The following is a 26,846-nucleotide window of genomic DNA, read 5'->3' as shown; positions in this document are numbered from 1 at the left end:
ACAGACATACAAACAGAATAATCACAAGACAGACATACAGACAGACAGACAGAATAATCACATTAAACAGTAGTTAATCAATCAATAATAAATGGGTAATACACTGGACGGCGGTCAGCAGCAGCAGCAGTGCCCGCTGTGCCAGAGCCCCCTGGCGGCGGACGCCGTGACGCTGAAGCAGTGTAAACACAGGTTCTGCAGGCGGTGCATCGGGGACCTGTGGTCCGGGGGGTCCAAGGACCACCAGGGACCCTACTACTGTCCCGAGTGGAGGTGCAAGACCGAGTACCGGACCCTGCCCTTCAGCCAGACCCCCCAGAGCGGCAGATCCTCCGCAGGGTCTGCAGCGGCGAACCGTCCAGGTAAACAAAGTATAGACGCAAGCAACTAGACGCACGCTGTGCTGTAAAGTAACTAAGTACATTTACTCAAAGTACTGTACTTTAGTACAATTTTTACTTTACTGGACTATTTCCAATTTTCAGTACTTTTACTTCTACTCCACTATAGCTGTAGAATACAACTCTCGTAGACGTATTTATGATTCTGACGTTTTCAATCTACGAGAGTTGTAGGGTTCACCCCCATGGATACAGTGACTTTCAGCACTATATCCCGTAGACACTCCAAACATGTACACATTGAGAATAAAGGTGCTTACCCCCACGCCCTGAATGTTAACTCTCGCTACGGGGTAGTAGTTTAATGTAATAATCCACATCTTTCAATAAATAAGTGTTTTAATGCCGTCTGTGGCCGATTCTGTCGGAAGTTCCCAATGAGCGGTAGTTTAGGTAGATTGAAAACGTCAGAATCATAAGTACGTCTACGAGAGTTGTATTCTACAGCTAGTCCTGGACTCTGGACCAGTGGTTCTCAAACTACATTTCAAGCTCCCTTTACTCTGGCTAGTGTACAAATGGAACCACATTGAGTCCATTTGGTTCCATTTGTACGCTAGTCAGAGTTGCAGACTTTGTAAAGGTCAATTTAGAACCCCGAGAGTTCCCTGCCTTGGATCAAGACTATCGTAGATGTATTTGATCGAATCTGACTTTTACTTTCGTATCTACGAGAGTCTTAGCGACCACCTCCCGCAGTTTGCCCTGGAATGTCACCAGTAAAGCCCGTGTTGTACAAATGCAAAATATAAGGTGCTTGCCCCAAATGTTAACTAGGTGTCCGGGTATTTGTGTAATGTATTAGTCCATATTTTCAATAAAGAAGTGTTTTAATCCCGTCTGTGGCCCATTCGGTCGGAAGTTCCTAATGCGCGGTAGCGAAGGGGCGCATCCGGTGAAAGCCGGAATTACACTTCAATGTAAACAAGGAAGTAAACGAGAGGGGGAAATGCCGTTCGACCACAGACGGGATTAAAACCCTTCTTTATTGTAAAATATAGACTAATACACTAATACTAATACAACGGACACCAAGTTAACATTTGGGGCAAGCGGGTAAGCACCTTATATTTTGCATTTGTACATGTTAGGAGAAGTACGGGCTTTTCTGCTGACATTGCAGGGCAATTTGGGGGGGCGGTAGCTAAGACTCGTCGGGATAAACAAAGTCAAAATCGATCAAATACATCTACGAGAGTCTTGATCTAAGGCTAGATCAAGACTAATTGGCTCGTGGTTTAATAACAATCACATGTTACAGGACTTATTCTGTTGCATGAATGGAGCTGTATAATAATAATGGAGGGTCTAGCATTGATAGCATCTATAGGCTAGCTCTGGTGCTCTTCTCTCTGCTAGCTCTGCTCCATGGCGTTTAGGAGGAGTTCTCCTACTGTAACTGTTCACTACACTTCAGTAAAACCATTTAAATACATAATATCATTATGTTCTCTCCAGTCTGCTTAGCCCCTACGGAACCTCTCCCTCCGCTGTATAGCTCCGAGATGAGGTTCCTCGTTTCCCTCTGCCGTTTGAGCAGGACAATGTCGCACATTTTCCACTTTACATATGTTTCTGACCCCTTTCTGCACAGCGTATCCAAAAAAGTAAAGCTTTTACGCCATTCTCTCAGATGTTTTAAGTTCTAGCGCACCGTAAAAGCTATCCAACGAGTTGAAGAAAGTATTCAATTTGCCTCTGTCCTCAGCCGGTTCCATAATATTTTGCATTAGAAGATGCAATTCAACATTTGACCAGTAGGGGAATCAGTAGTGTTATCTCTACGGGCGCAACTCTTGCGAAATGTCTTAAAAACATGGAACCGGCTGAGGACCGAGGCAAATTAAATACTTTCTTCAACTCGTTGGATAGATTTTATGGTGCGCTAGAACTTAAAACATCTGAGAGAATGTCGGAAAAGCTTTACTTTTTGGATACGATGTGCAGAAAGGGGTAAGAAACATGTAAAGTGGAAAATGTGCGACAATGTCTACCGTAAACGGCAGAAACAAACGAGGAACCTCATCTCGGAGCTATACAGAGGAGGGAGAGGTTCCGTCGGAGCTAATTTTCTGGCAAATAAATTATTTTTACTCAAAATATTTGTTTCTGAGAGTCTTCCCACCGTGTAGAGCAGGCTTTAAAAACCACATCACTTTGTTTATGTGGGTACCGAAATTATAATGTTTTATTATTTTCACGACAGTGTAGATTTACAGTCTATCTCTATGGGAAATACGCAGTTCATTATGTTGTGGCGCTATGGTGTCGGCGCTTCTTAAAATAGCAGATCTACAAGCTCTCAATGTGTCGCGGACGTGACGCGTTGTGAGCTTGTAGATCTGCTATTTTGGATTGGAACCGTCGTGAGTCGTTATTAAAGCAGTTAGACTGGGATCCATTCACTTTGCAGTGTACATATCCGGTCTAGAGTCGGATCCGGGAATCGTCTCCGTGTTTAAATGTGCGTATATGGTGAAAATGACCGGATGTTGTAGGCGGGCTTTAAACCGGATGTGAACAATGAGAAGCCAATAGAAACCGCCATGCTTTCCACAGTAGACCGAGTCCCCCTACATTTATTATTCATAGCTACAGGTTGTATTTTATTGGTACATGAGAGTAAATCAACGTCTTATTTTTGTTTAGCTTCCTTCAGACAATGTAGAAGCATAGGTAATAATGATAGTTATTATTATTATTGAAAGAGAAAGACAGAAAAAAGTTTAAAAAAAAAGTTTTATACTAATAGGAGTAGATCAGAATATATTATGTACAATGTACGTATAAGCTTGGAATATTATATACACCATCAGTAACATTAAAAATGCCCCAAAATTCTAGACCACTGGATACAATTCAGTCCATTAATAAGCTATCCTGCATATATCTGCTGTCCGGCAGAAACCAGCTATATCCAACATATTAACTTTTCAGGAAATGAAAACCTTTTATACATTGTCAGGTAACTTGAATCACTTTACTCAAATCCAGCCCAAGTGGAGTTAGGAGGTTTTTGATCATTAATGTGGAGTGACTTCATCATTCTAATGAATGGGTCATTGGGGGACAACCCACCTAACTCCACAATCTCCTAACTCCACATCATGGGGAATAGGCTCTATGCACAGCAGCCATATTGGAAATAAATTGGGCCCCTTCCTTACTTCCTTCACAGGTGTTACCAATGATAGTAATTAAGGCTCTGTTTCATTTAGTGTGGCATAGTGGTTGTCTTATTTTCAAGGACCCCCATAATAACTCTGAGAGTGTACAAATGGAACCAAATGGTTCCATTTGTACACTCTCAGAGTTACACACCCACCATAAGGGGCCATTTGGGAACCAAAATGGAGTGTTTCTAGTGAGCCAACATGCACAATATCAGCACCCTGACCAGAATGGAACAGAGCCTTCATTAGTATCATTGGTAACACCTGGCTGCTGTGCATATAGAGCCTATTATATGAAGATGAAGTCGTACTAAAAGTAATTTTGAGTATCTGTACTTAACTTGAGTATATGTATTTTTGGAGACTTATGGCTTTAAATCCACTACATTTCCAAGGACAAAATTGTACTTTTGTGTCCACTAGGACTGTACATACTGTAATGAGGTAACCAATTAAGCCATATCTCAAATACATTGAAAATGGCATATCTACAAGCTCACAACACGCTGTGATGTGACAGGTTATGAGCTTGTAGATCTGCCATTTTCACTGACTATTATTGATATTTTGTTTACTTGAATACATAAGTATTTTTAAAAGCCAGAACTTTAACTGAAGTACAAGTCTGACTGAGCGACTTTCAGTCGCAGTGGAGTAATATTTGACCAGGAGTAGCTATACTTTTACTCGAGTACTGGGGTTGAGTACTTTGTCCACCGTTGACAATAGGCTCTATGCACAGCAGCCATATTGGAAAGAAATTGGGCCTCTTCTTACTTCCTTCACAGGTGTTACCAATGATACTAATGAAGGCTCTGTTCCATTCTGGTCAGGGTGCTGATATTGTGCATTTTGGCTCACTGAAACACTCCATTTTGGTTCCCAAATGGCCCCTTATGGTGGGTGTGTAACTCTGAGAGTGTACAAATGGAACCAAATGGACCCTTACGGGTCCATTTGGTTCCATTTGTACACTCTCAGAGTTATGGCGGTCCTTGAAAATAAGACAACCACTATGCTACACTAAATGGAACAGAGCCTTAATTAGTATCATTGGTAACACCTGTGAAGGAAGTACGGAAGGGGCCCAATTCATTCCCAATATGGCTGCTGTGCATAGAGCCTATTGCCCAAACCAAACAGAAGTGTTTTAACCTATCAGGATGGAGTATGGGAACATCCTCCCTCCTTGGGAAGAGAAAGTCCAGTTCGGCTGTTCCGGAGCGACCTCCCGACCCCAAGCGCCCCGCCTCCGGCGAGCCAATCACATCACCCGCTGCCGAAGAGGCTCCTCCCACTCCCACCACCCCTACACCTGACCCACCAAGCAGCCAATCAGCTCCCGGTGCAACCACGACCACACCTGTGAGGTGAGAATCCAACTCACCACCTAGCACTCACCTCTTCACACTCCACCTCACCCCCTAGCACTCACCTCTTCGGACTCCACCTCACCACCTAGCACTCACCTCTTCAGACTCCACCTCACACCCTAGCACTCACCTCTTCACACTCCACCTCACCACCTAGCACACACCTCTTCACACTCCACCTCACCCCCTAGCACTCACCTCTTCACACTCCACCTCACCCCCTAGCACTCAACTCTTCACACTCCACCTCACCCCCTAGCACTCACCTCTCTTCACACCTCCTCACCCCCTAGCACTCACCTCTTGTCCTCTTCACACTCCACCTCACCCCCTAGCACTCACCTCTTCACACTCCACCTCACCCCCTAGCACTCACCTCTTCAGACTCCACCTCACCCCCTAGCACTCACCTCTTCGGACTCCACCTCACCCCCTAGCACTCACCTCTTCACACTCCACCTCACAGCCTAGCACTTGACTCTCCTTGTTCATTGCTTACCTGGTATCCTATAGTTTCAAATGTACAGTATGTCATTTACAGTAGATAGCATGTTGTTTTTAGACAGATGCTACTGTAGGTTCATTGTTTACCTGGTTGTTTATTGACTAGAGTTCATGTTTACTCTGCTTATAGGCTCTATGCACAGCAACCATATTGTAAAGACCTTCACAGGTGTTACCAATGATACTAATGAAGGCTCTGTTCCATTCTGTTCAAGCAGAGTCAGAGGTGCTGTTATTGTTCATGTTGGCTCACTGGAAACCCTCTACTACACTAGTGGGTCTCAAAGTGTGGTCCAGGGACACTCATGGGTCCTTGAGGGGGGTTCCAAATGGCTCCTTACGGGAGTGTAACTCAGTGTAATAATGGAACCAAATGGACCCTTAAGGCATGCACACACTGTAGGATATTTGGTCAGATTATGCTGCCGGGGACCTTTTTTGGGTCTCCGACAGCATAATCTGACCAAAAAAAGAGTACTGTCCTCCTGGCCCCACCCCCCCCGCTACTGCGAAGCGATAGGAGAACGCCGCTCGCCGGCCAAATAGAACAGAGCCTTCATTAGTATCATTGGTAACGGCTGTGAAGGAAGTAAGGAACAGGCCCAATTTCCTTCCAATATGGCTGCTTTGCACAGAGCCTATTCTGACCTCGAGTCGCTCTGAATAAGAGAGGCTGATAAATGCCCGCTTTGTAAATCGTTCCACCCAACAGCCAATCGGCTGCTGACGTTGACCCGCCCAAGACGGAGAGACAAGAAGAACCTATAGAGATCCATGATGAAGATGATGATGATGATTATGGGGGTGGTGATGGTGGGACCAGGTCTTCCTCTGACTCTGGCAGTGATGATGTAGAATTATTGAACAACGTTCCACACGACTCAGACACCGACCTGAAGGTCCAACCTCGTCCACAAGCTGCTGCGCCATCAGGTCTGTCTTTCTATAATTTTTATTAATGTCCCTCAGTTTGATTTGTTTAACGATGACAAAAATTAATTAATCAATCAATTAACCAATAGATTACTAATGTTACATATTGGCCCGGTCTGTGTTCATTACACAGCTGAGGAGTATCTGTGATCTTCTGCATCATGATGCCTGTTCTGATTTGACATGTTTTGATACGGTCATTTTAATCGTTTGATATTGTTAGATCATGTGAGAAAGTGTCATTTTGTGTTGGTGGTGTAGTATTCTGAAATGAACGATGACACTTGCACGATTGGTATTCTATCTATCACGCGTTTGTCGTTTGCAAGTCACATCACTGTTGGGTGAATAGGCTCTATGCACAGCAGCCATATTAATTGGGCCCCTTCCTTACTTCCTTCACAGGTGTTACCAATGATACTAATTAAGGCTCTGTTCCATTTAGTGTGGCATAGTGGTTGTCTTATTTTCAAGGACCCCCACAACTCTGAGAGTGTACAAATGGAACCAAATGGACCCATACGGGTCCATTTGGTTCCATTTGTACACTCTCAGAGTTACACACCCACCATAAGGGGGCATTTGGGAACCAAAATGGAGTGTTTCTAGTGAGCCAACATGCACAATATCAGCACCCTGACCAGAATGGAACAGAGCCTTCATTAGTAACACCTGTGAAGGAAGTAAGAAGAGGCCCAATTTCTTGCCAATATGGCTGCTGTGCTTAGAGCCTATTAACCTTGTGATACTGCCTGTCTGTCGGTCTGCTGCTTGGAACTGGGAGAGCTGGGGAGGGGGAGGGGCGGCTGATAGACTGACGACTCTCTCCGCTCACCTCTCCGCTCTCCCCTATTGTTAATGCATACTAACAGTTAATGCATTAAGACCGGGAACACGTCTGTGTCATTTTTAGATTTCTTTGGGCTACTTTTTTTAATCGTGAAAATGTGTGCACATTTTTGACTATATGTATATTTTTAAAGCGAACATTTGTAACTCACATCTTTGCTTCTGGGGGATTCTACAAATGTGCAAATTCTAAATCTTAACATTTAAAAAAAAAAAAACGTATGTTGCTATAATATCAGTGGTTCTCAAACTTTTTCATGTCAAGGACCACCCAAAATGATATGTATTTGGCCGTGGACCCCTCCATCTCAAAATATTTTGTTCCAGGAGAAGTTAAAATGTTAAAGTTAAAAATGTTCCCTTAAAAGTATATATATTCAAAGATTTGCACACATTTTCACGATTTTTCAGAGCTTGTAGATCTGCTATTTTTGAATAGCCAAAGAAATCTTAAAATGACACAGATGCGTCCCCGGTCTTAAGTAAAGTCACACACACTACGAAATGCTACCAAATAAACCACCATGAGTGCTGCAGTTTAGAGGAAAGAAGGTGAGAAATGCGTTCTATCATTTGTTATACTGTATGTAGTCTATATTAAAAATAAAGACTGCATGGCACATGATTGATCATTACAGTCATTGATTGAGCAACGATGTGACAACGCCTCGTTGAAGGTACGCCAAGAAAATGAGAAAGGCAAAAAGCCATTCGAGACTTTTGTGAAACCTTTGTGTGTGATGATGATCCGTGGTGATCTTGCATAGAAGGGATTGGAATTCCTTGGTGTTGGCTATGCTGAGTGTTTTGCTTGGAGGCGGTCGGCGGGGCCACCGTGGCTCCACAACGTTGCCATTCACAGGTGTTGCCAATGATACTAATACAGGCTCTGTTCCATTTAGTCTAGCACAGTGGTTTCCACGACCCCCATAACTCTGAGAGTGTACAAATGGAACCAAATGGACCCGTAATAACTCTGAGAGTGTACAAATGGAACCAAATGGACCCTTACGGGTCCATTTGGTTCCATTTGTACACTCTCAGAGTTACACACCTGTAAGGGGCCGTTTGGAAGCCCATGAGGGTCCCTGGACCCCAATTGTAGACCACTGGTGTTTCCAGTGGGCCAACATGCACAATATTAGCACCCTGACTCTGTTTGACCAGAATGGAACAGAGCCTTCATTAGTATCATTGGTAACACCTGTGAATGTCTTCATAATATGGCTGCTGTGAATAGAGCCTATCACAGGGCAACATATCAAGCCCCCTCAGAGAAAGCTTGACTAGGGCGCAAATTGGGTCAGATCCGGGCCTGGGTGTCTCTGTTTTTTTCTTCATACGTTCTTGAAAGCAGTGGTTCTCAAACTTTTAAGGCTGCAGCCCCCCAAAATAATCATTGTGAAAATAGCCGAACTACGAAGCGTTTTGAGATTGGCTATTTTCACAATTTCTTTCTTAGGTAATGTTTGACAATTTGGACAATGTTCGACAATGTTTGGTAATATATTTTGTTGATTACTTTTTACGCAGTAATGGTCTTATTTTGTTTGTTTATTTATTTTACTTTTAGAGGTATTAAAAAGGTCTTAAAAGTCCTTAAATTGTCACTTTAGAAATGTGCAGATACCCTTTATACACTTACACTGTATGGTAGTTAGTTTGTTGAGTGAGAAAACAATGTTTCACATAAAGCAAATCATCTGCTCACCTACAAGATCGTCTATTATCGGTTATTAGTTATTTTAAGATGATTATTTGAAGTGGTCAAACAGTGTTTATTAGTTAGTGTTATATTTAATAAAAGCAAAGGTTAAAGCCTCAGTCTGCAATTTCTTCAACTGGTTGTCTGTATGAGAACAGCAGGAACATACTGTAGGTTTAGAATGATAATAATAGCTAAACATCATCATTCTACATATTGTGTGAACGTCGCCTCAGTTGGGAAGACACCAAAGCAACGAAACGGTTCGTTCGTGTCGCCACGTTCGCACCGTTCGATGCAACGTTGCGCCGAAGTGACATCTTTGCATTGACTCTGCATGTAATGGTGTGGTGGGACTGGGGGCGGGGCGCTTGGGGTACATAATTGTACAAATATGGTTCCATTTGTACACAAGTCAGAATTACAGACCAATAATGGTCCATTTGGTTCCATGTGTACACTTTTGGGAGTTACAGACAGACCCATGAGGGTCCATGTTACAGACCTGTAAGGGTCCATTTGGTTCCATGTTTGTACACTCTCAGAGTTACAGACCTGTATGGGTCCATTCGGTTTCACGTGTACACTCAGAGTTACAGATCTGTAAGGGTCCATTTGGTTCCATTTGTACACTCTCAGAGTTACAGGCCCGTAAAGGGTCCATTTGGACCCCTGGTGGTCCCCGGACCCCACCTTGGGAACCAGTGGATTCAAGTTGTCAGTCATTAGGTTTCCATCGAGGCCAACAAACACTGCTGCTCTGCTGCCACCATGTGGCTGCGAAATTCAAATGCTGCGGAAATAGTCTTTTATTTCAAGATGAAGTATTTTAACCCTTTAAGACCGGGAACGCATCTGTGTCATTTTAAGATTTCTTTGGCTATTCAAAAATAGCAGATATACAAGCTCATAGCGCGGCACTGAGTGCCGTGCTATAGATCTTGTAGATCTGCTGTTTTTTAGAAAAATCGTGAAAATGTGTGCAAATCTTTAGTTTGAATATATATATATACTTTTTTAAAGCGAAAGTTTTTAACTCAAATCTTTGCTTCTGGAGATTTTACAAATGTCTTCTAAATCCTAAAGTAATTTTTTCCAAAACATTTTTAAAATGTTTTTTTTACTTATGTTGCTATATTATCAATTGTTTTCAAACTTGTCAAACAATAATAATTTATAACTACCGGTAATTAAAAACAAAATGGGTCAGAGACCCAAAAATGGGTTCCAACCCACTCTTTGGGAAACAGGTCTAGGACAGTGATTCTCAACCTTTTTCAGGACGTGACCCTTGAAAAATAATCATATTTGAACTGGGGACCCCCCACCCTGACAAGCACTTGGAATGCAGGAGTTGAGGCATTACATTCAGTGTGACTCGGTTCCACAGAAAAATATTGTGCACCGTTGCGAGGCGTTGTGAGCTTGTAGATCGGCTATCTTCACAATGTTTGACTCTTTCTTATATTATTTGACAATTTGGCCCATGTTTGACCACTTTTTTATAGTAGTTTGTTTATTTCTTTTGATGCAATAATGGTGTTTTTTCTTCATTTCTTTTGGTATTATAAAGGTCTTAAAAGTCCTTAAATAGGCTCTATGCACAGCAGCCATATTATCACTTCCTTCACAGGTAATGACACTAATGAAGGCTCTGTTCCATAGTGTAGCACAGTGGTTTCCACGACCCCCATAACTCTGAGAGTGTACAAATGGTTCCATTTGTACACTCTCAGAGTGACACACCCGTTAAGGGGCCATTTGGAAGCCCATGAGGGTCCCTGGACCCCAACTGTAGACCCTCTGGTGTAGCAGAGTGTTTCCAGTGAGCCAACATGCACAATATCAGCACCCTGACTCTGTTTGCCCATGAATGGAACAGAGCCTTCATTAGTATAATTGGTAGCACCTGTGAATGTCTTCATAATATGGCTGCTGTGAATAGAGCCTCTTCTAACCCAACATGTCTGTTATGTTTGCCTGCAGGTGACTCTACCGAGGTGGACATGTGCGACGCGCCCTCTCCCACACGCTCCACTAGAGGAGCTCCAGGAACGTCTCTCCCTCCTCCGTCCCCAAGCCGGTCCACCACCCACCATCCTCCTGGAAAAGACCAGCCTTCTTCTTCTTCTCCTCCTATTCTTCGTCTCAGCTTGTCTCCTGGCCTGCTCGCCAAGCGTCCTGCGGCCACGCCCCCCTCTTCGTCCCCTCGCCGCATCACCCTGGCCCCCAGGGGGCCCGAGGTGACCGTGATGTGCCACTACTGTCCCAGGTTAGAAATGCTGTGGATTGTTCCCTTTTTATTTCTTTTTTATTACATTTCGACTTTGTGTTTTCCATCATTTCAGTACTTCAGATTTAATACATTTTTGTGGGGTTTCAAGTTTAGATTAGTTTTTATTTTGTGAAATGGCTTAGTTTAGTTTGCCTTCAACTATATTAAAGTCGGAGTTCGCACGTCCGAACTGTGGTTTCTCATTAATATGCCAATATGCCACGGCCCTTGAATAAACGTGCAGAAATCCAACCCCCCCACCACCAAAAGAATAAACAAACCCCAAAACTAAACACATGTCCCTCACACACCTGTGTCACTATGGCAAAAGGCAATATTAGAATTATGCCTTATCAGGGCTCAACATAATTTTGTATGTATTGTTGTGAGCTTGTAGATCTACTATTATTGGGTAATGTTCCCCCCAGAATATGGTTGCTAGGGTTCAAGTGGTTAATGTAAAAATGAGAAAAAGTTCCAATCACACAAACATTTGGCGGCCCATTCCTGAAGTAGCTCTGAGGTCCCCCTAGGGATCACGGACCCCCTGTTGAAGACCCATGCTCTATAGCAATGAGTACTATCAGAATATAGATCTTAGGCCTGACCTTGATTATTCGAATAGTCGACTATCACTGAGGGGAGTCTGAGTCGACTGCCAATCTCTTTATGAAGAAAATAGAATTATGAAGAAAAAAAAAATAGGATATACATCATGATTTATTGGGAGAAACCAAGCAAGTATATGTCAAATCAGACATTAAGCACCCAGGCAGCCCAAATGGAATGTTCCTCTACTGCATCCTTTTTTGCATGATTCGACTGAGAGATTGGCAGTCGAATCAAACTGATTCGACTCAGTTGAATCATGCAAAAAAAAAAAATGGGTGTTGCATTAGTCGACTATAGGCAATATTTGGCCAATCAGATTCGACTATATAAATCCTTAGTCGGGGACAGGCCTAATAGATCTATTTAACACGTATTTTAACAAAAACAAATGATTCACCCTACCTTTTTTTTAATGAGTATACACATGAATTAACCAGTTCCAGACAGCAGTGTGCGGTGAAGACCTGCCTGGTGTGCGGCGCCTCCATGTGCGCGGAGCACTTGCGCCCCCACCTGGACAGTCCAGTGTTCCAGAGCCACACGCTGGTCCCTCCCATGGAGGACATCGCCCCCTGGAGGTGCCAGGAGCACCAGGAGATGAACCGCATCTACTGCCGGCAGTGTGCCGTGTGCGTGTGCACCGTGTGCACCGTGATCGGAACGCACCGGGAACACGCCTGCATCAGCATCCGAGAGGCCGAGAGAGAGCTCAGGGTGAGATATACCTGGGAGAGAGGGGGGGGGGGGTCCCCAGATGATTAGCTTAATGTGCAGCATTGTTTTCTCACTCAACAGTAAACACACCAACATACAGTATAAGTGTATACAGGGTATCTGCACATTTCTAAATTTACAATTTAATGACTTTTAAGACCTTTTTAACACCAATTTGTCAAGTGTTGCGTAAGAAAGAGGCAAACATTGTGAAAATAGCCGATCTACAAGCTCACAACGCCTTGCAGTGCGAGGCGTTGTGAGCTTGTAGATCGGGTATTTTCCCAATATTTATCTGTGGAACCTAGTCAAACTACTGTAAATGTAATGCCTACAATGTTTGTCAGGGTGGGGGGTCCCCAGTTCAAATATGATTATTCTGGCGGGTCGCGGCCTGAAAAGTTTGGGAATCCTTGAGATGCCATACAATACGATGACAGGAATTTAAAAAATCCCCAAAAGGTACCACATCCCAAATTTTGAATCAATGGAGGAAAAAGTAGCCTACTCACATTTCCACTTTTTTTATTGGCACACAGAGCCTTCATCAAAGCAATGCGTAAGCGGTCGTGTATTGATGTGTGTCAATGCAAAAAGAGACATTTGAGGTTTGGGTTGTGTAGTTATTTTGTCATGATGTAACTCCAGATACAGTATTACTGATCATTAAATCATTAGAAATTGATGTTCCAAAAATATCCTCCTCATTGACTTACATTTTCAGGTGAAACAGCTCTCTCTAAGTCACTCTTTTAGCACATTAAACACAAACAATGCTTATTTAGCCGATAGATAATATAAGTCTCCTAGGGAGCTTACTGGGGAAACAGAGAGTGAATTAAAGGAGTTGTTCAACCAAAACATTTCTTATTTTTTATCAATTACACACCCCATGAAGCATAACATTCATGGCGATTTTTTTGTTTTTATCGCATTCCTAAGCCAATAATTTGATGACCTGCGGTCTCTCCGATAGGAGACACAAAGAGTCTCCTTTGTGTCTCCTACCGGATACATTAGCATCTTTATTATTATCATCAAATTATTGTCTCACTTATGTGACAAAAACAAAAAAATCTCCATGAATTCAATGCTTCACGGGGTGTGAAATTGATAGAAAATATGATTTTTTTGGGGGTGAACTACTCCTTTTAAGGGCATCATTTCCGTCCATTCAGTTCATTTGAGTGATGCGTGTCAGTCAATAATAATGTGGGAACACAACCTGACAGAAAGGCTCATATTAGTCTAAGAGAGGACTGAACCTTTTTAACATTTTTTTTTATGTTTTGTTTTCTGCTTTCTTAGATCTTTTTACAGTCATGCAAATATTTATTGTAGCCCTTTAAGATTTGTTGAAATGTAAAGTGCATTATAAATAAAATGTATTATTATTAGTCTGACGTTACTGTGTGTGTGTGTGTGTGTGTGTGTGTGTGTGTGTGTGTGTGTGTGTGTGTGTGTGTGTGTGTGTGTGTGTGTGTGTGTGTGTGTGTGTGTGTATATTGTCGGTTATTACATCAGGAAACATTGAAGGACGACATTAAACATCTTCAGGAGAACGAACAGACGCTGGTCAACAGAGTGACTCAACTCACACACAAGAAACAACAGTACCAGGTACACAAACCAGCTGTATTTGTACATGTATTCATGTGTACTACGTGCAGACAGACAGTCACCCACCAACTACATAGTCATAATGTCACCAGTAGGGCTGTGTCACCACTAAGACATTTTACTTGAAGATTAAGTGTCGCTCAATTAATTGCGATCAACGATTTAATTGTGTTTCTGTCGTTCCGACATTGGAGCATTATGAACAAAAATTACATTTCTGTTTGGATTTTAGCCAGGCTTTGTAACCTAAAGTTGCACAGGGCAGATATGACAAATAATTTACATATTTAATAACTTCATACGAAAAAAACGAAACAAAAATACTTTAATAGTGTCAATAGCCCAGCCTGGAATCCAGACGGAAGTGCTCTTTCAGCGTTCGTTTCTTCTTTTCACTTCACTTCTCCGTCTGGCTATCATCCTGTTTGAAACGTCACCAATTACATAGGAGAGTAAGGAATAGGCTCTATGCACAGCAGCCATATTGGAAAGAAATTGGGCCTTACTTCCTTCACAGGTGTTACCAATGATGCTAATACAGGCTCTGTTCCATTCTGGTCAGGGTGCTGATATTGTGCATGTTGGCTCACTAGAAACACTCCATTTTGGTTACCAAATGGCCCCTTATGGTGGGTGTGATTCCATTTGTACACTCTCTGAGTTACGGGAGTCCTTGAAAATAAGACAACCACTATGCCACACTAAATGGAACAGAGCCTTAGTTAGTATCATTGGTAACACCTGTGAAGGAAGTAAGGAAGGGGCCCAATTCATTCCCAACATGGCTGCTGTGCATAGAGCCTATTACATAGGAATGGACATAAGGAATTGACTTGAATTTTACATGAGAAGGCTCTGTCCCGCACCACAAACCAATCAGAAGCCGCGGCACCGGGGTGCCCGTCCCGACGGTCCCGCCCCGTGGTAATGTCAGCTTTACTAGACTTCGAAGCGAAGTGATAAAAACAAATCCGCCGAAAGGAGACAATCAGTCTGGACTGTTTTAACTCTACACTAATTAAAACAAGCTGACAAACGCGTCACGATGTGACGCGATGGCTACCTTCGCCAAATGTTCCCCACAGCGCAGGATCACTACGGTTCATGGGGTCTTGTGTCAGACGATTTCTGACTTCCAGTCAAATTCCAAACTTCATTCCTATGCCACAAGGAAGGCAAACCGTTTGCATGTGCGAAAAAAGGTTTTAAAATAAAACATGCAAAAACTGTCCGGAGTGCTCACACAAAAGCCTGAGTAAACGTCAAAATGACCCCAAACATGTTTTGAAAGTGAAATAGCCCTTTAACCCATTAAGACCTGGAACGCATCTGTGTAATTTTTGATTTGAGCTATAAAAAAAAAGCAGTATTTTACACTTTGGCTATTCAAAAATAGCAGATACATATCATCATACATATCATATCAAATACAAATACATATCATGTTGTTGGGTCCTTGACATGAAAAAGTTTGAGAACCACTGATATAGAAACACAGGTTTTTCAGAAAACTGTTGGGATTTAGAAGACATTTGTAGAATCGGCTTCAGGTCTTAATGGGTTAACTATAATAACTCTCTGTTCTCTCTCTCTCTCTCTCTATCGCTCTCTCTCTCGCTCTATCTCTCCTCTCTCCAGACCCTCTTACAGACGGCGCGCGCGGGCGTGTCCCAGCAGTACGTGGCGATGCGGGAGGCCCTGGAGCAGGAGGAGAGCACGGCGCTGCACTGCGTGGAGCGGGAGGAGAGGCGGTGCGTGGGGGGCGTGGAGGAGAAGCTGGGCGCCTTCCAGGGCGCCCTGGCCTCCATCCAGCAGGGGCTCCACTCCCTGGAGACCCTGGCCGACGCCAGAGGAGACCAGCGGCTGCAGGACCAGGCCTTCATCATGGTGAGGAGATGATGTTGATGTCCATGTTCTAACTGTTTGTGTTTTTTCGTAAATGAACGTCCCTACTTCATCATACTACAGCGTCACACATAAAGCATCAAAAATAGCAGATCTACAAGCTCGAAACGCGGCGCTTCGAGCTTGTATATCTGCTATTTTTGCTATTTTTGAATCTGTATCCTGAAAAGTAACTGCTTTGGACACATTAGGTTTCCACCGACAGAGACTATTATTTAGAGGTAGTCAGTTAGTTAGTTAGTTAGTTAGTAAGGCCATCACAATTTTTTATACGAATTGAAATCGAATCAAAACTGATGTTCAATTCAGTTGAATTTAAATTAAAAGCAGGATCGCGATTCTCGTTATTTTGTTCTGTTAATCATTATTGCAATAATGATTAACATTGAAACCTTGAAATCTAAAATCAAATTGTGGATTAGGCAAATCGTGACACCTTTAATAGTTAATTAGTTAGTCAGTTACTATAATGTACTTACAGTACATTAAGTACAATTTGACAGAGCAACTTTCATGTGTGGTGGAGTGAATATTTATACTTGGACTGAAGTACTGGAGTTGAGTAATTTGTCCACTATAGACGTAGCTGTTTCTGCTACAAACATCATCTTCTCTTGTTCTTCTGTCTCATCACAGGAATACAGCAAGGTGGCCCAAATGTAAGTCACTTCTATTTTCAATTCTATTTTTTATAGTTCCAAATCACAACAGCTTATTGATTAATTGATTGAATATGTCCTGGCAAATTTAAAAGTACAGCCTTATACGTTACAAAAAGAGCCACATGAATGATCACAAAAAAGCCAATGGCTTTGTTTCCACTGTAACCCGAGAGTTAATCCTCGATCCGCTGGGTCAACTGTAACAGATATATGTTTCTGTAATTATAATACTAGCTTTAATGCTGTCATATTCCTTAAATTTAGTTTAGAATTGTTTGTTTTAGTGATGCGCGGGCCGACCCGTAGCCCGCAGGTCCCGCGGGTTGAACCGTGGGGGACGGACGGGTTATAGATTACGACGCAGTTATCGCAGGGCGGGCGAAGCGGGCCAACCCACGGAAGAAAAAAACTCCACCTAAACAGACCTTTTCTCTCTCGCTTAATCAGCAATCAATAAGGCACATAGGAGTCGAGACAATATTCTAGGTGGAGGTGGTTATGCTTTATGTACGTGATATCATGGTCAGAAGTACATTAACCATAACAAGATAGGCTGTACCAAAACAATAGCTATTAGGCCTAGGGGAGACATCTAGGCTCTTACAAGCTGACACATATCATAATGTATTGTAGAAGTATTATAAGGCAGTGGTTCTCAACCTGGGGGTCGCCGAATAATTTTGGGGGGTCGCCAGATTTTTTGGTGAATTTATAAAAAAAAAAAAAAAATTTTACAAAATATTTTTTTATGTTATCATTAATTCATGTTTTATCATTTAATTTACTCAATTTACCCACTTTTTGCAAAAATATTTTGATAATAAACAATTATCAGATAACCTATTATAATTAAATAACCTTCGCGCGCGCGAACGGGACCGCGCGCGTGCACGCGGGGGGTCGCGGGAAATAATATCATTATTTTGGGGGTCGCGGCCTGAAAAGGTTGAGAACCCCTGTTATAAGGGATGGTATAATATAAAGTAGGGTTGTCCGATATTGGCTTTTTTACCGATAACCGATATACCGATATTGTCCAACTCTTAATTACCGATACCGATATCAACCGATACCGATATATGCGGGGATTATTGTGACTAGGGTAAGCTCAAATTTCATATCACACACACCATATACAGTAAGAACTCCTGTAACTTATTTATAAAGCAAAAAAAAAAAACAAAAAAAAAAAAAAATTTTTTTTTTTTCAAAAACCGATACCGATATTTTCCCGATATCAATTTTTATGCTAATATCGGCCGATAATATCGGGAGGCCGATAAAATCGGACATCCCTAATATAAAGGTTAGATATAAGCAGCCATATAACTTCTTCCTCAGTGGACAGTGTCTCAGTGTGTTTATGTCTCTCCAGACTCAGTGACATGGTGGACAGTGGGGTGGACAGTGTCTCTCAGGCTCCAGAGATGGACACAGCTCGTCTCTCCTGCCTGCAGAAATGGACCGAGAAGAGACTGGACAACGTGGTCATTTCGCTGCCCGACAGAGACCCCTACAGGCTGCTGTGTGAGTAGCATCTATCTCTGTTTAATAATAGGCTCTATGCACAGCAGCCATATTATCACTTCCTTCACAGGTGTTACCAATGATACTAATGAAGGCTCTGTTCCATTTAGTCTAGCACAGTGGTTTCCATTTGTACACTCTCAGAGTTACACACCCGTAAGGGGCCATTTGGAAGCCCATGAGGGTCCCTGGACCCCAACTTTAGACCCACTGGTGTAGCAGAGTGTTTCCAGTGAGCCAACATGCACAATATCAGCACCCTGACTCTGCTTGACCAGAATGGAACAGAGCCTTCATTAGTATCATTGGTAACACCTGTGAATGTCTTCATAAAATGGCTGCTGTGAATAGAGCCTATTACAATCATCATATTAAAGACAACGCTCCACACGTCCCAGACTCTTCTCCCTTCTGGCTCCCAAATTGTGGAATGAACTCCCCATTGCACTTAGAACTGCAGACTCACTCCCAATCTTCTGCCGTAATCTGAAGACTCACCTCTTCAGACACTACCGTAGCTCATAGTACTTGCCCGCCTTGACGACTATATGCTGTCTTATGCAAAGTCTAAAATGTAATTTAGATAGCATGTAATGTAGACAGATGCCAGGTTCATTTGCAGACCTGTCATCCTATAGTATGTATAGTTTTAATGTACAGAATACAGATCATAGATTTTTTTATATTATACTGTTTAGACTGATGATAGGTTCTTGGTTTACCTATGATCCTAGATTACTATATTACTATTGCTATGCATTTGATTTATTACCCCGTGTTTTCCTTGCTTACTGTAAATTGCTCTGGATTAAGAGTGTCTGCTAAATGTCTAAATTGTAATAATAATAATAATAATAATAATTTTAGATCGGCTATTTCCACTATAAATGTTTTTTTTTTAATGTAAAGTTCATATCTGCCCTGTTAATCTTTTGTTTACGAAGCCTAAAAGCCAAACAGAAAATATGTTTTTATTCATAATGTTCCAACGACAGAAACGCAATATAAATTGTTTATCACAATTATATAACCCCCTGGCGTCTCACATTTTGTTTTATAATGCAATTTGAATGGGTCCTGGGTCATGGGTGTTCTTGCCGACATGGAAGGATTAAGTGAGAATTAATCGTCAAGTAAAATGTCATAATCGTGACACAGCCCTAAGCCCTAGAGCAGGGGTCTTCAACAGGGGGTCGGGGACCCCTAGGGGGTCCTCAGAGTTACTACAGGGGGGCCGCCAAATCTTTGTTTGATATATTTTATTTTACATGAACCACTAGCATCCCTTTTCTGAGGAGAACTTTAGCCAAAAATAGCAGATCTACAACGCCTCGCAGCGCGAGGCGAGCTTGTAGATTGGCTCTTATACATATATACCGGCTAGGTATAGGTGTAGAGGGAAAAAAAGAGCAGACCATGTTTTTAAAAAAAAAGGTTTAATCTGCAACACCATTTTATGCAATATAGAGGGGGTCCCTGCTTCATCTCTCTCTCAGCTAGGGGGTCCTTGGTCCTTGGCCTGAAAAGACCCCTGCTCTAGAGTCTCTACATCTCTATTCTGTTTTATCTATTGATTTGTGTGTGTGTGTGTGTGTGTGTGTGTGTGTGTGTGTGCGTGTGCGTGTGCGTGTGCGTGCGTGCGTCCTCCAGATGGGACGGTTCCTGTCCTAGACGTGGACACGGCTCACCCCAAACTGCTGCTGTCAGCAGACAGCAGGACGGTGACGTACACTGAGCTCCAGCAGGCCTATCCGGAGCAGGGGGCTCGATTCAGCTCCTTCCCCCAGATCCTGGCCTCCTCGCCGGTGACGGGAGGCCGCTGCTACTGGGAGGTGCGGGTGTCTTCAGACGAGGGCCGCTGGAAGGTAGGGGGTGGTGGAAAGTAACTATTTACTTTAAGTACTGTACTTAACTATAATTTTACTTGAGTATATCCATTTGTTTTACTTCTGCTCCAATACAGCTCAGAGGCAAATATTGTACTTTTTACTCCACTATAGACCAATTATTTGTTTACTAACATTGAGCCTGGACGCACAGGTGATTGTTTCACGCAATCAATTCCCAACCTGTTTTGGGGTGCACTGGTTTCAGCACACCCCAACCCCCTCTTGTGTGTGTTGGCTAGTGAGACGCGTCCTAACGAGACCTGATATAATGGGTTTCGTTGCGCGCATACTGGCTGCACGCAGCCAGTATGACGTCGTCTGTTAAGGGGTCTATTATTTGAAAACTGATTGACTAATCACACCCTGTCTGCAAAGGCCTTTACTTGAGTAACATTTTGTGCAGGCCTTTTATACTTGTAAAAGAGTATTAAGTATGTGTTCCGCCACTAGGTGGGGCTGTGTGAGGCTCAGATGGGACGCAAAGGTCAGAAGGACGGATGTCGTTTGGGTTTCAACACGTTTTCCTGGTGCCTGAGCAGAGAGAGAGGCAAGGTGGGTGACACTATAATAATAATAATAAGTTGTCGGTATCAGCCAGAACACCTGAGTCTATCTCCGTTAAAAACACGATAGACCCCTGGGAGATGGAATGCTGAGGTGGAGCGCCACACCTACCATCAGCTCCCAGTACTTACCGCACAACTTGCCGCACCCAAGCCATGGTACTCATACGCTGTGGGGCGGCAGTGGCTCAGGGGTAGAGTGGCCGGGTACAGTGAACTGGAAAACCGCAAGGTTCCCAGTTCGATCCTGCGCTGGGGCGCTCCCCTAGAGTTAGTGTTGAAGTGTCCTTGTCCGCCATCGGTGTATGAATGTGTGTGTGAATGGGTTAATGGCACAATCAATCTAAAGCGCTTTGGATGAAAGCGCTATATGAATGCACCATTCACCATTTACTCATATGCTGAGTTGGCGGTGCCCGGGATCGAACCCATGACGAGGGCGAGTGCTCTACCGACTGAGCCACACGGACACTGAAAAAAAAAAAAAAAATGATCATGGCGCCTGAGCAGAGAGAGAGGCGTGGTGGGTGACATGGAGTAAGGTTGTCAGTCGCCCCAATTGATTTCAGTCATTTTTATGAGATGTTATAAGACTAGAATGGGTGAAACTAGCAATATAATGATATTCTAATTATTCTAACGGAGTTCTATTGCTTAATTGTAAATTGATGTTCAGAAGTCTATTCCATAAAAACTCAATGGTCTGGGATATTTCATTAAAGCAAAGGTTAAAGCCTCAATCAGTGATTTCTTTAACTGGTTGGCTGTATGTAGAACATGCAAACGTATCGCCGAAAATACAGTGAAAATGTGATGCTTTGTACGCACGTGCACAGATTCACTGACAATGTGTCAATGTGGCATAGATTGACGGTCAACACACAAAACAAAATGTTGTCAATGTGTAATCGGTAGGTTTGGGATCTGGAATTGAGGACCGGATACAACATTTTGGAACCGGAATCAGTTCCATCACATTTGGAACCATCAGAGAGTCACATGGTCAGAGCTGGTATTGTGGACTTCACGTCTGCCATTCAATTACAATACTGGTGGTTCTCAAACGTTTTAATTTCAACAAATCCATTTGGTTCCATGTGTACACTCTCAGAGTTACAGACCTGTAAGGGTCCATTTGGAACCCCCTCAAGAAACCCAGAGTGTCCCTGGACCTCACTTTGAGAACCACTACAATAATATGTATGCAATAGAGCGACCGCTAAGCCCCACCCCACAATATGTATTGTCCAATCCTAGCTTAGCAACCGTTGCTACTTAGACAACGCTACCATTCTACCACAGGAGTCAATAGTAATCTACGACGCTCAAACACCACAACTGAGAACATTAACTCGTGATCACAACAAAATGAAGCTGGGTTCGTCTAGTGTTATAGGACACTTTTCTGAAAAACTCTGGCAGTTTAAGAGTTAAGAACACAAATGGGATACCAGGTGAAACATTACTGCCTGTGGAATCTGCAATCCTTTAGCCTCGGTCCCAGCCTCACTCATCTGCGAAGAGAAGAGCCTGGTCACGACCTAAAGCAGCGAGTGTCTAGGAAGTCCTGAGTGGACAGGATTTCCGTTTCCCCTGGAAACGGAAACGATATTTTTTGACCAATCACAACACTCATTTCATTCACGGAGAATGTTAACAGATTTGTAAAGCATCAACGTCATTTCCTTGGGCAGTACCTCCGCCAAATTCAACCATTTCCGGTTGTCAACTTCCTAGCCAACCAACATCCCAGGTCTTGCCCAGCGTGGCAATCCTTAGGGTTGGGATCCATTAAGATTTGAATGGTTCCGGTTCCTTAACGATTCCCTCTTAACGGTCCCATTCCTTAACGGTTCCCTTTAACGATTAACATATTTTAAAATCTATTTAAATTTAGCCTTCATTACAATCTTTGATAAACACAAATTCCATCATACATATGCCGCAGTGGTTCTCAAAGTAAGGTCCAGGGATAAGCCTGATTATCAGCCTGAAGCTGCGTGGGGCTTCAGTCTGAAATAGGCTCTATGCACAGCAGCCATATTATCACTTCCTTCACAGGTGTTTACCAATGATACTAATGAAGGCTCTGTTCCATTTAATGTAGCACAGTGGTTTCCACGACCTCCATAACTCTGAGAGTGTACACATGGAACCAAATGGACCCTTAAGCGTCCATTTGGTTCCATTTGTACACTCTCAGAGTTACACACCTGTAAGGGGCGATTTGGAAGCCCATGAGGGTCCCTGGACCCCAACTGTAGACCCACTGGTGTAACAGAGTGTTTCCAGTGAGCCAACATGCACAATATCAGCACCCTGACTCTGTTTGACCAGAATGGAACAGAGCCTTCATTAGTATCATGGGTAACACCTGTGAATGTCTTCATAATATGGCTGCTGTGAATAGAGCCTATTGGCTGCAGTGTCGGCGATTACCAGGGGGAAGGGACTTCGAATTTCCCTAAACCAATCACAAGAGATCCACGGATCCGCCTACATCTGACATCATCGCACAGCTTGTTTTGGCAGACATTCGCTGATTCGCTTGTCGTTAGGCCCACCCCCACCTCCGACTCTCATTGGACGGTGCTTTTTGGTATCGCAGAAAGTCCTTGGCTCACATTTCAACACCAGACCAAGAGACGGTCCACTCAGAGAGTGGGCGGGGTCTATGGTTTAGAACCAGGCTAGTCCAGGGACCCTCTGGGTTATTTTTACCAAATGGACTCTTACAGGTCTGTAACTCTGAGAGTGTACACTTGGGGTCCGTTTGGTTCCATTTGTACACTCTCAGAGTTATGGTGGTCCTTGAAATGAAAAAGTTTGAGAACCACAGGTATTGTAATAGGCTCTATGCACAGCAGCCATATTATCACTTCCTTCACAGGTGTTACCAATGATACTAATGAAGACTCTGTTCCATTTAGTGTAGCACAGTGGTTTCCACAACCCCCATAACTCTGAGAGTGTACAAATGGAACCAAATGGACCCGTTACACACCTGTAAGGGGCCATTTGGAAGCCCATGAGGGTTCCTGGACCCCAACTGTAGACCCACTGGTGTAACAGTGTTTCCAGTGAGCCAACATGCACAATATCAGCACCCTGACTCTGTTTGACCAGGATGGAACAGAGCCTTCATTAGTATCATTGGTAACACCTGTGAATGTCTTCATAATATGGCTGCTGTGCATAGAGCCTATTGTATATCAGACATGAAGTCCACATACCAGCTCTGACAGTGTTATAAAACCCGGTTCCGGAAACGGTTCCAAATATGACGGAACAGATTCCTGTTCCTCAATGTTAGATCCGGTTCCTTCGGTTCCGTATCCCAGCCCTAGGTCACGGCCTAACAAAAACTTTCAGTCATGAGTGAGATACGTTTTTTTTTTTTTTTGCTGTTGTCCCTGTGTGACAAATGCACCTTATCGATTGGCTCAGGTGGAGGCGTGTCATGACAAGATGGCCGCCAGTGTGGGCGTGGCCGCAGACGCGCTGCAGACGGTGGGCGTGTTCCTGGACTTTGACGAGGGAGTGCTGTCATTCTACAGTGTGACGCCAGGGGGCGCTCTGGTGCTGCTGCACTGCTTCAAACACAGCTTCACCGAGGCTCTGTATCCCGCTCTGAGTGTCAGCAAAACACACCTACACATCTGTGATCTGTTTAACGATGACAGCAATTAATTCATCCATCAATCAATCGATTCATTCATTAATAATGTTACATATCAGCCCTGTCTGTGTTCATAACACAGCTAATGTATCTGTGATCTTCTGCATCATGATGCCTGTTATTATTTTACATGTTTTAAATGGCCATTTTAATCGTTTGATATTAGATCATATGAGAAAGTGTCACTTTTGTTTTTGCATAAGTCGGCAGTCGTTCTCTCATCTTTCAGGCCGCAACCCCCCCAAAATAATCGTATTTGAACTGGGGACCCCCCAAAATAATCGTCTTTGAACTGGGGACCCCTCAAACTAATCGTATTTGAGTTCAGGTATTACATTTTTGTTTGACTCGGTTCCACAGAAAACTCACAACAAATTGTTTGCTTCTTTCTTAGGTAATATTTGACAATTTGGACAAATTGTTTGCCAATTTGTTTCATGGACCTTTGATGCAGTGATTGACTTTTTTTATTTTCTTTAATTTTAGAGGTATTAAAAATGTCTTAAAATTGTTCTTTAACTGCCACCTTAGAAATGTGCAGCTACCCTGAATGAGTGTGTAACTTACACTGTCTGTGGGTTTGTTTACTGCTGAGTGAGAACCCCCCCCCCTCCCCTCCCCTAGTGCTTGTTTAGGCTCTATGCACAGCAGCCATATTGGAAAGGAATTGGGCCTCTTCCTTACTTCCTTCACAGGTGTTACCAATGATACTAATGAAGGCTATGTTCCATTTAGTGTAGCACAGTGGTTCTCAAACCTTTTAATTTTAAGGATCCCATAACTCAACAATTACGGGTCCATTTGGTTCCATCTGTACACTCTCATAGTTACACACCTTTTTAAGGGGCCATTTGGAACCCCCTCAAGGAACCATGAGGGTCCCTGGACCACACTTTGAGACTCACTGGTGTAACAAAGTGTTTCCAGTGAGCCAACATGCACAATATCAGCACCCTGACTCTGTTTGACCAGAATGGAACCGATTCTTAATTAGTATCATTGGTAACACACAAGTAAGAAGAGGCCCAATTTCTCTCCAAAATGGCTGCTGTGCATAGAGCTTGGTCATCACCTCGTGAAGCCCGTAACGGTCTTCACGTTAATTTACAAATAAACAGTTTCAATGTGGAGACGGGAACAATATGATTGTAAACTCTGTGAAGCGAGACACACTTTGTGCTTCAACATTCCAACATAAACTAGAGGAGCTCCCATCCTGATCACACTTTAGTTTTTTTCTTCATGATCGGCCGATACAGATCTTTTGATTGAATGGACACTTTATTAACACGTTTGTTAACAGTTCAGGTAGTAAAAAGCCTCTGAGGGCTTGTTTCCATTGTGGTCCATTGTACTCATTTCATCAGTAATGCCTACAATACAATACATCTTGTTTGCGTAAGGGTCAAATTCTGATATTTCCAAAATGATTACGTGTCATAAACATAATGTCAAAAGTGTGTGTGTGTGTGTGTGTGTGTGTGTGTGTATGTGTGTGTGTGTGTGTGTGTGTGTGTGTGTGTGTGTGTGTGTGTGTGTGTGTGTGTGTGTGTGTGTGTGTGTCAAAGCTGCCAAGCAATATTATATTATACTTATATTTGATTGACCTTTATACAACTTAAACAGTGTAGCTCATGTAAAGATTGGTTTCTCCTGATCGGGTAATTTGATTTAAATGGGTGGTGGATGGATCGGAGCAACTCTCACATAAACACAATGTCATAAAACCTGCTTTTTAAAAAGGCTCTAAATACAACTTTTATAGGTTTATACCAATCAACCAACTGTGACTTTGTATAATGAGCCAGTAGGGGTCAGCGTAGAGCAGTGTTTGTGAAACAGTTTTATAAATGTTAAAGAAATGAACCATGGCTTTTATCTCTTCTTTGTACTTGTTTTGTATTTTATGAATACATATTTTCTCAGGATTGACACTATGTTTCCATTGATCATTTAATATAATGACCTAAAACAAAATAAAAAAAAAACATGAATGGACAGCAGGTGTGGAATGTCATCATTTTAGAGACAAGGACAACAAGATTATTCTACTTGTGACATATATTTTAAGTTAATAAAATGTGTTTTTACTTTAACTATAAAACCCCTGAAGGTCACTTGGCATTCATTGTTTTCACGGCACAAAGGTCAAATAGCAGGACCCTATCTGTCTGTCTCTAATGTTATCTTTAAATCAGTGGTCATAAAGTGGGGTCGGGAGACCCTCAGTGGTCAAATGAGGTTCCCTGCTATATGTTGTCAAATGAGGGTCTCTGTTATATGTTGTCAAATGAGGGTCTCTGTTATATGTTGTCAAATGGGGGTCTCTGTTATATGTTGTCAAATGGGGGTCTCTGTTATATGTTGTCAAATGGGGGTCTCTGTTATATGTTGTCAAATGGGGGTCTCTGTTATATGTTGTCAAATGGCGTCTCTGTTATATGTTGTCAAATGGGGGTCTC

The 26,846-nt window shown here is 42.8% G+C and overlaps 1 protein-coding gene across 2 annotated transcripts; it reads left to right on the top strand.

Moving 5' to 3' along the window:
- On the top strand, positions 1 to 25,941 carry LOC311046512 (E3 ubiquitin-protein ligase TRIM21). Of its 2 annotated transcripts, none has more exons than XM_084058860.1 (12): positions 1 to 362; positions 4,737 to 4,944; positions 6,164 to 6,384; positions 10,925 to 11,210; positions 12,263 to 12,539; positions 14,064 to 14,159; positions 15,798 to 16,046; positions 16,701 to 16,723; positions 18,108 to 18,253; positions 19,904 to 20,118; positions 20,593 to 20,694; positions 24,153 to 25,941. In XM_084058860.1, the coding sequence occupies exons 1-12, from the start codon at positions 92 to 94 to the stop codon at positions 24,393 to 24,395; spliced, it is 2,337 nt and encodes a 778-aa protein (XP_083914986.1). In that variant the 5' UTR covers positions 1 to 91; the 3' UTR covers positions 24,396 to 25,941. The 2 variants fall into 2 exon arrangements, with proteins under 2 accessions (XP_083914986.1, XP_083914985.1); XM_084058859.1 differs by having other exon boundaries at positions 18,102 to 18,253.
- The last annotated feature ends 905 nt before the right edge of the window (positions 25,942 to 26,846 follow it).

Source organism: Gymnoscopelus microlampas (assembly GCF_963454915.1).
Source record: "Gymnoscopelus microlampas genome assembly, chromosome: 6".
NCBI lineage: Eukaryota > Metazoa > Chordata > Actinopteri > Myctophiformes > Myctophidae > Gymnoscopelus > Gymnoscopelus microlampas.
This window is presented reverse-complemented; position numbering and strand designations above follow the sequence as displayed.

Bases quoted from the DNA above. Each gene is read 5' to 3' on its own strand.
- LOC311046512 (XM_084058859.1), top strand. From the start codon at position 92: ATGGGTAATACACTGGACGGCGGTCAGCAGCAGCAGCAGTGCCCGCTG. The intron at 16,724-18,101 runs GTAAGTCACTTC...ATGTCTCTCCAG, and splicing joins TACAGCAAGGTGGCCCAAAT to ACTCAGTGACATGGTGGACA. The intron at 18,254-19,903 runs GTGAGTAGCATC...TGCGTCCTCCAG, and splicing joins AGACCCCTACAGGCTGCTGT to ATGGGACGGTTCCTGTCCTA.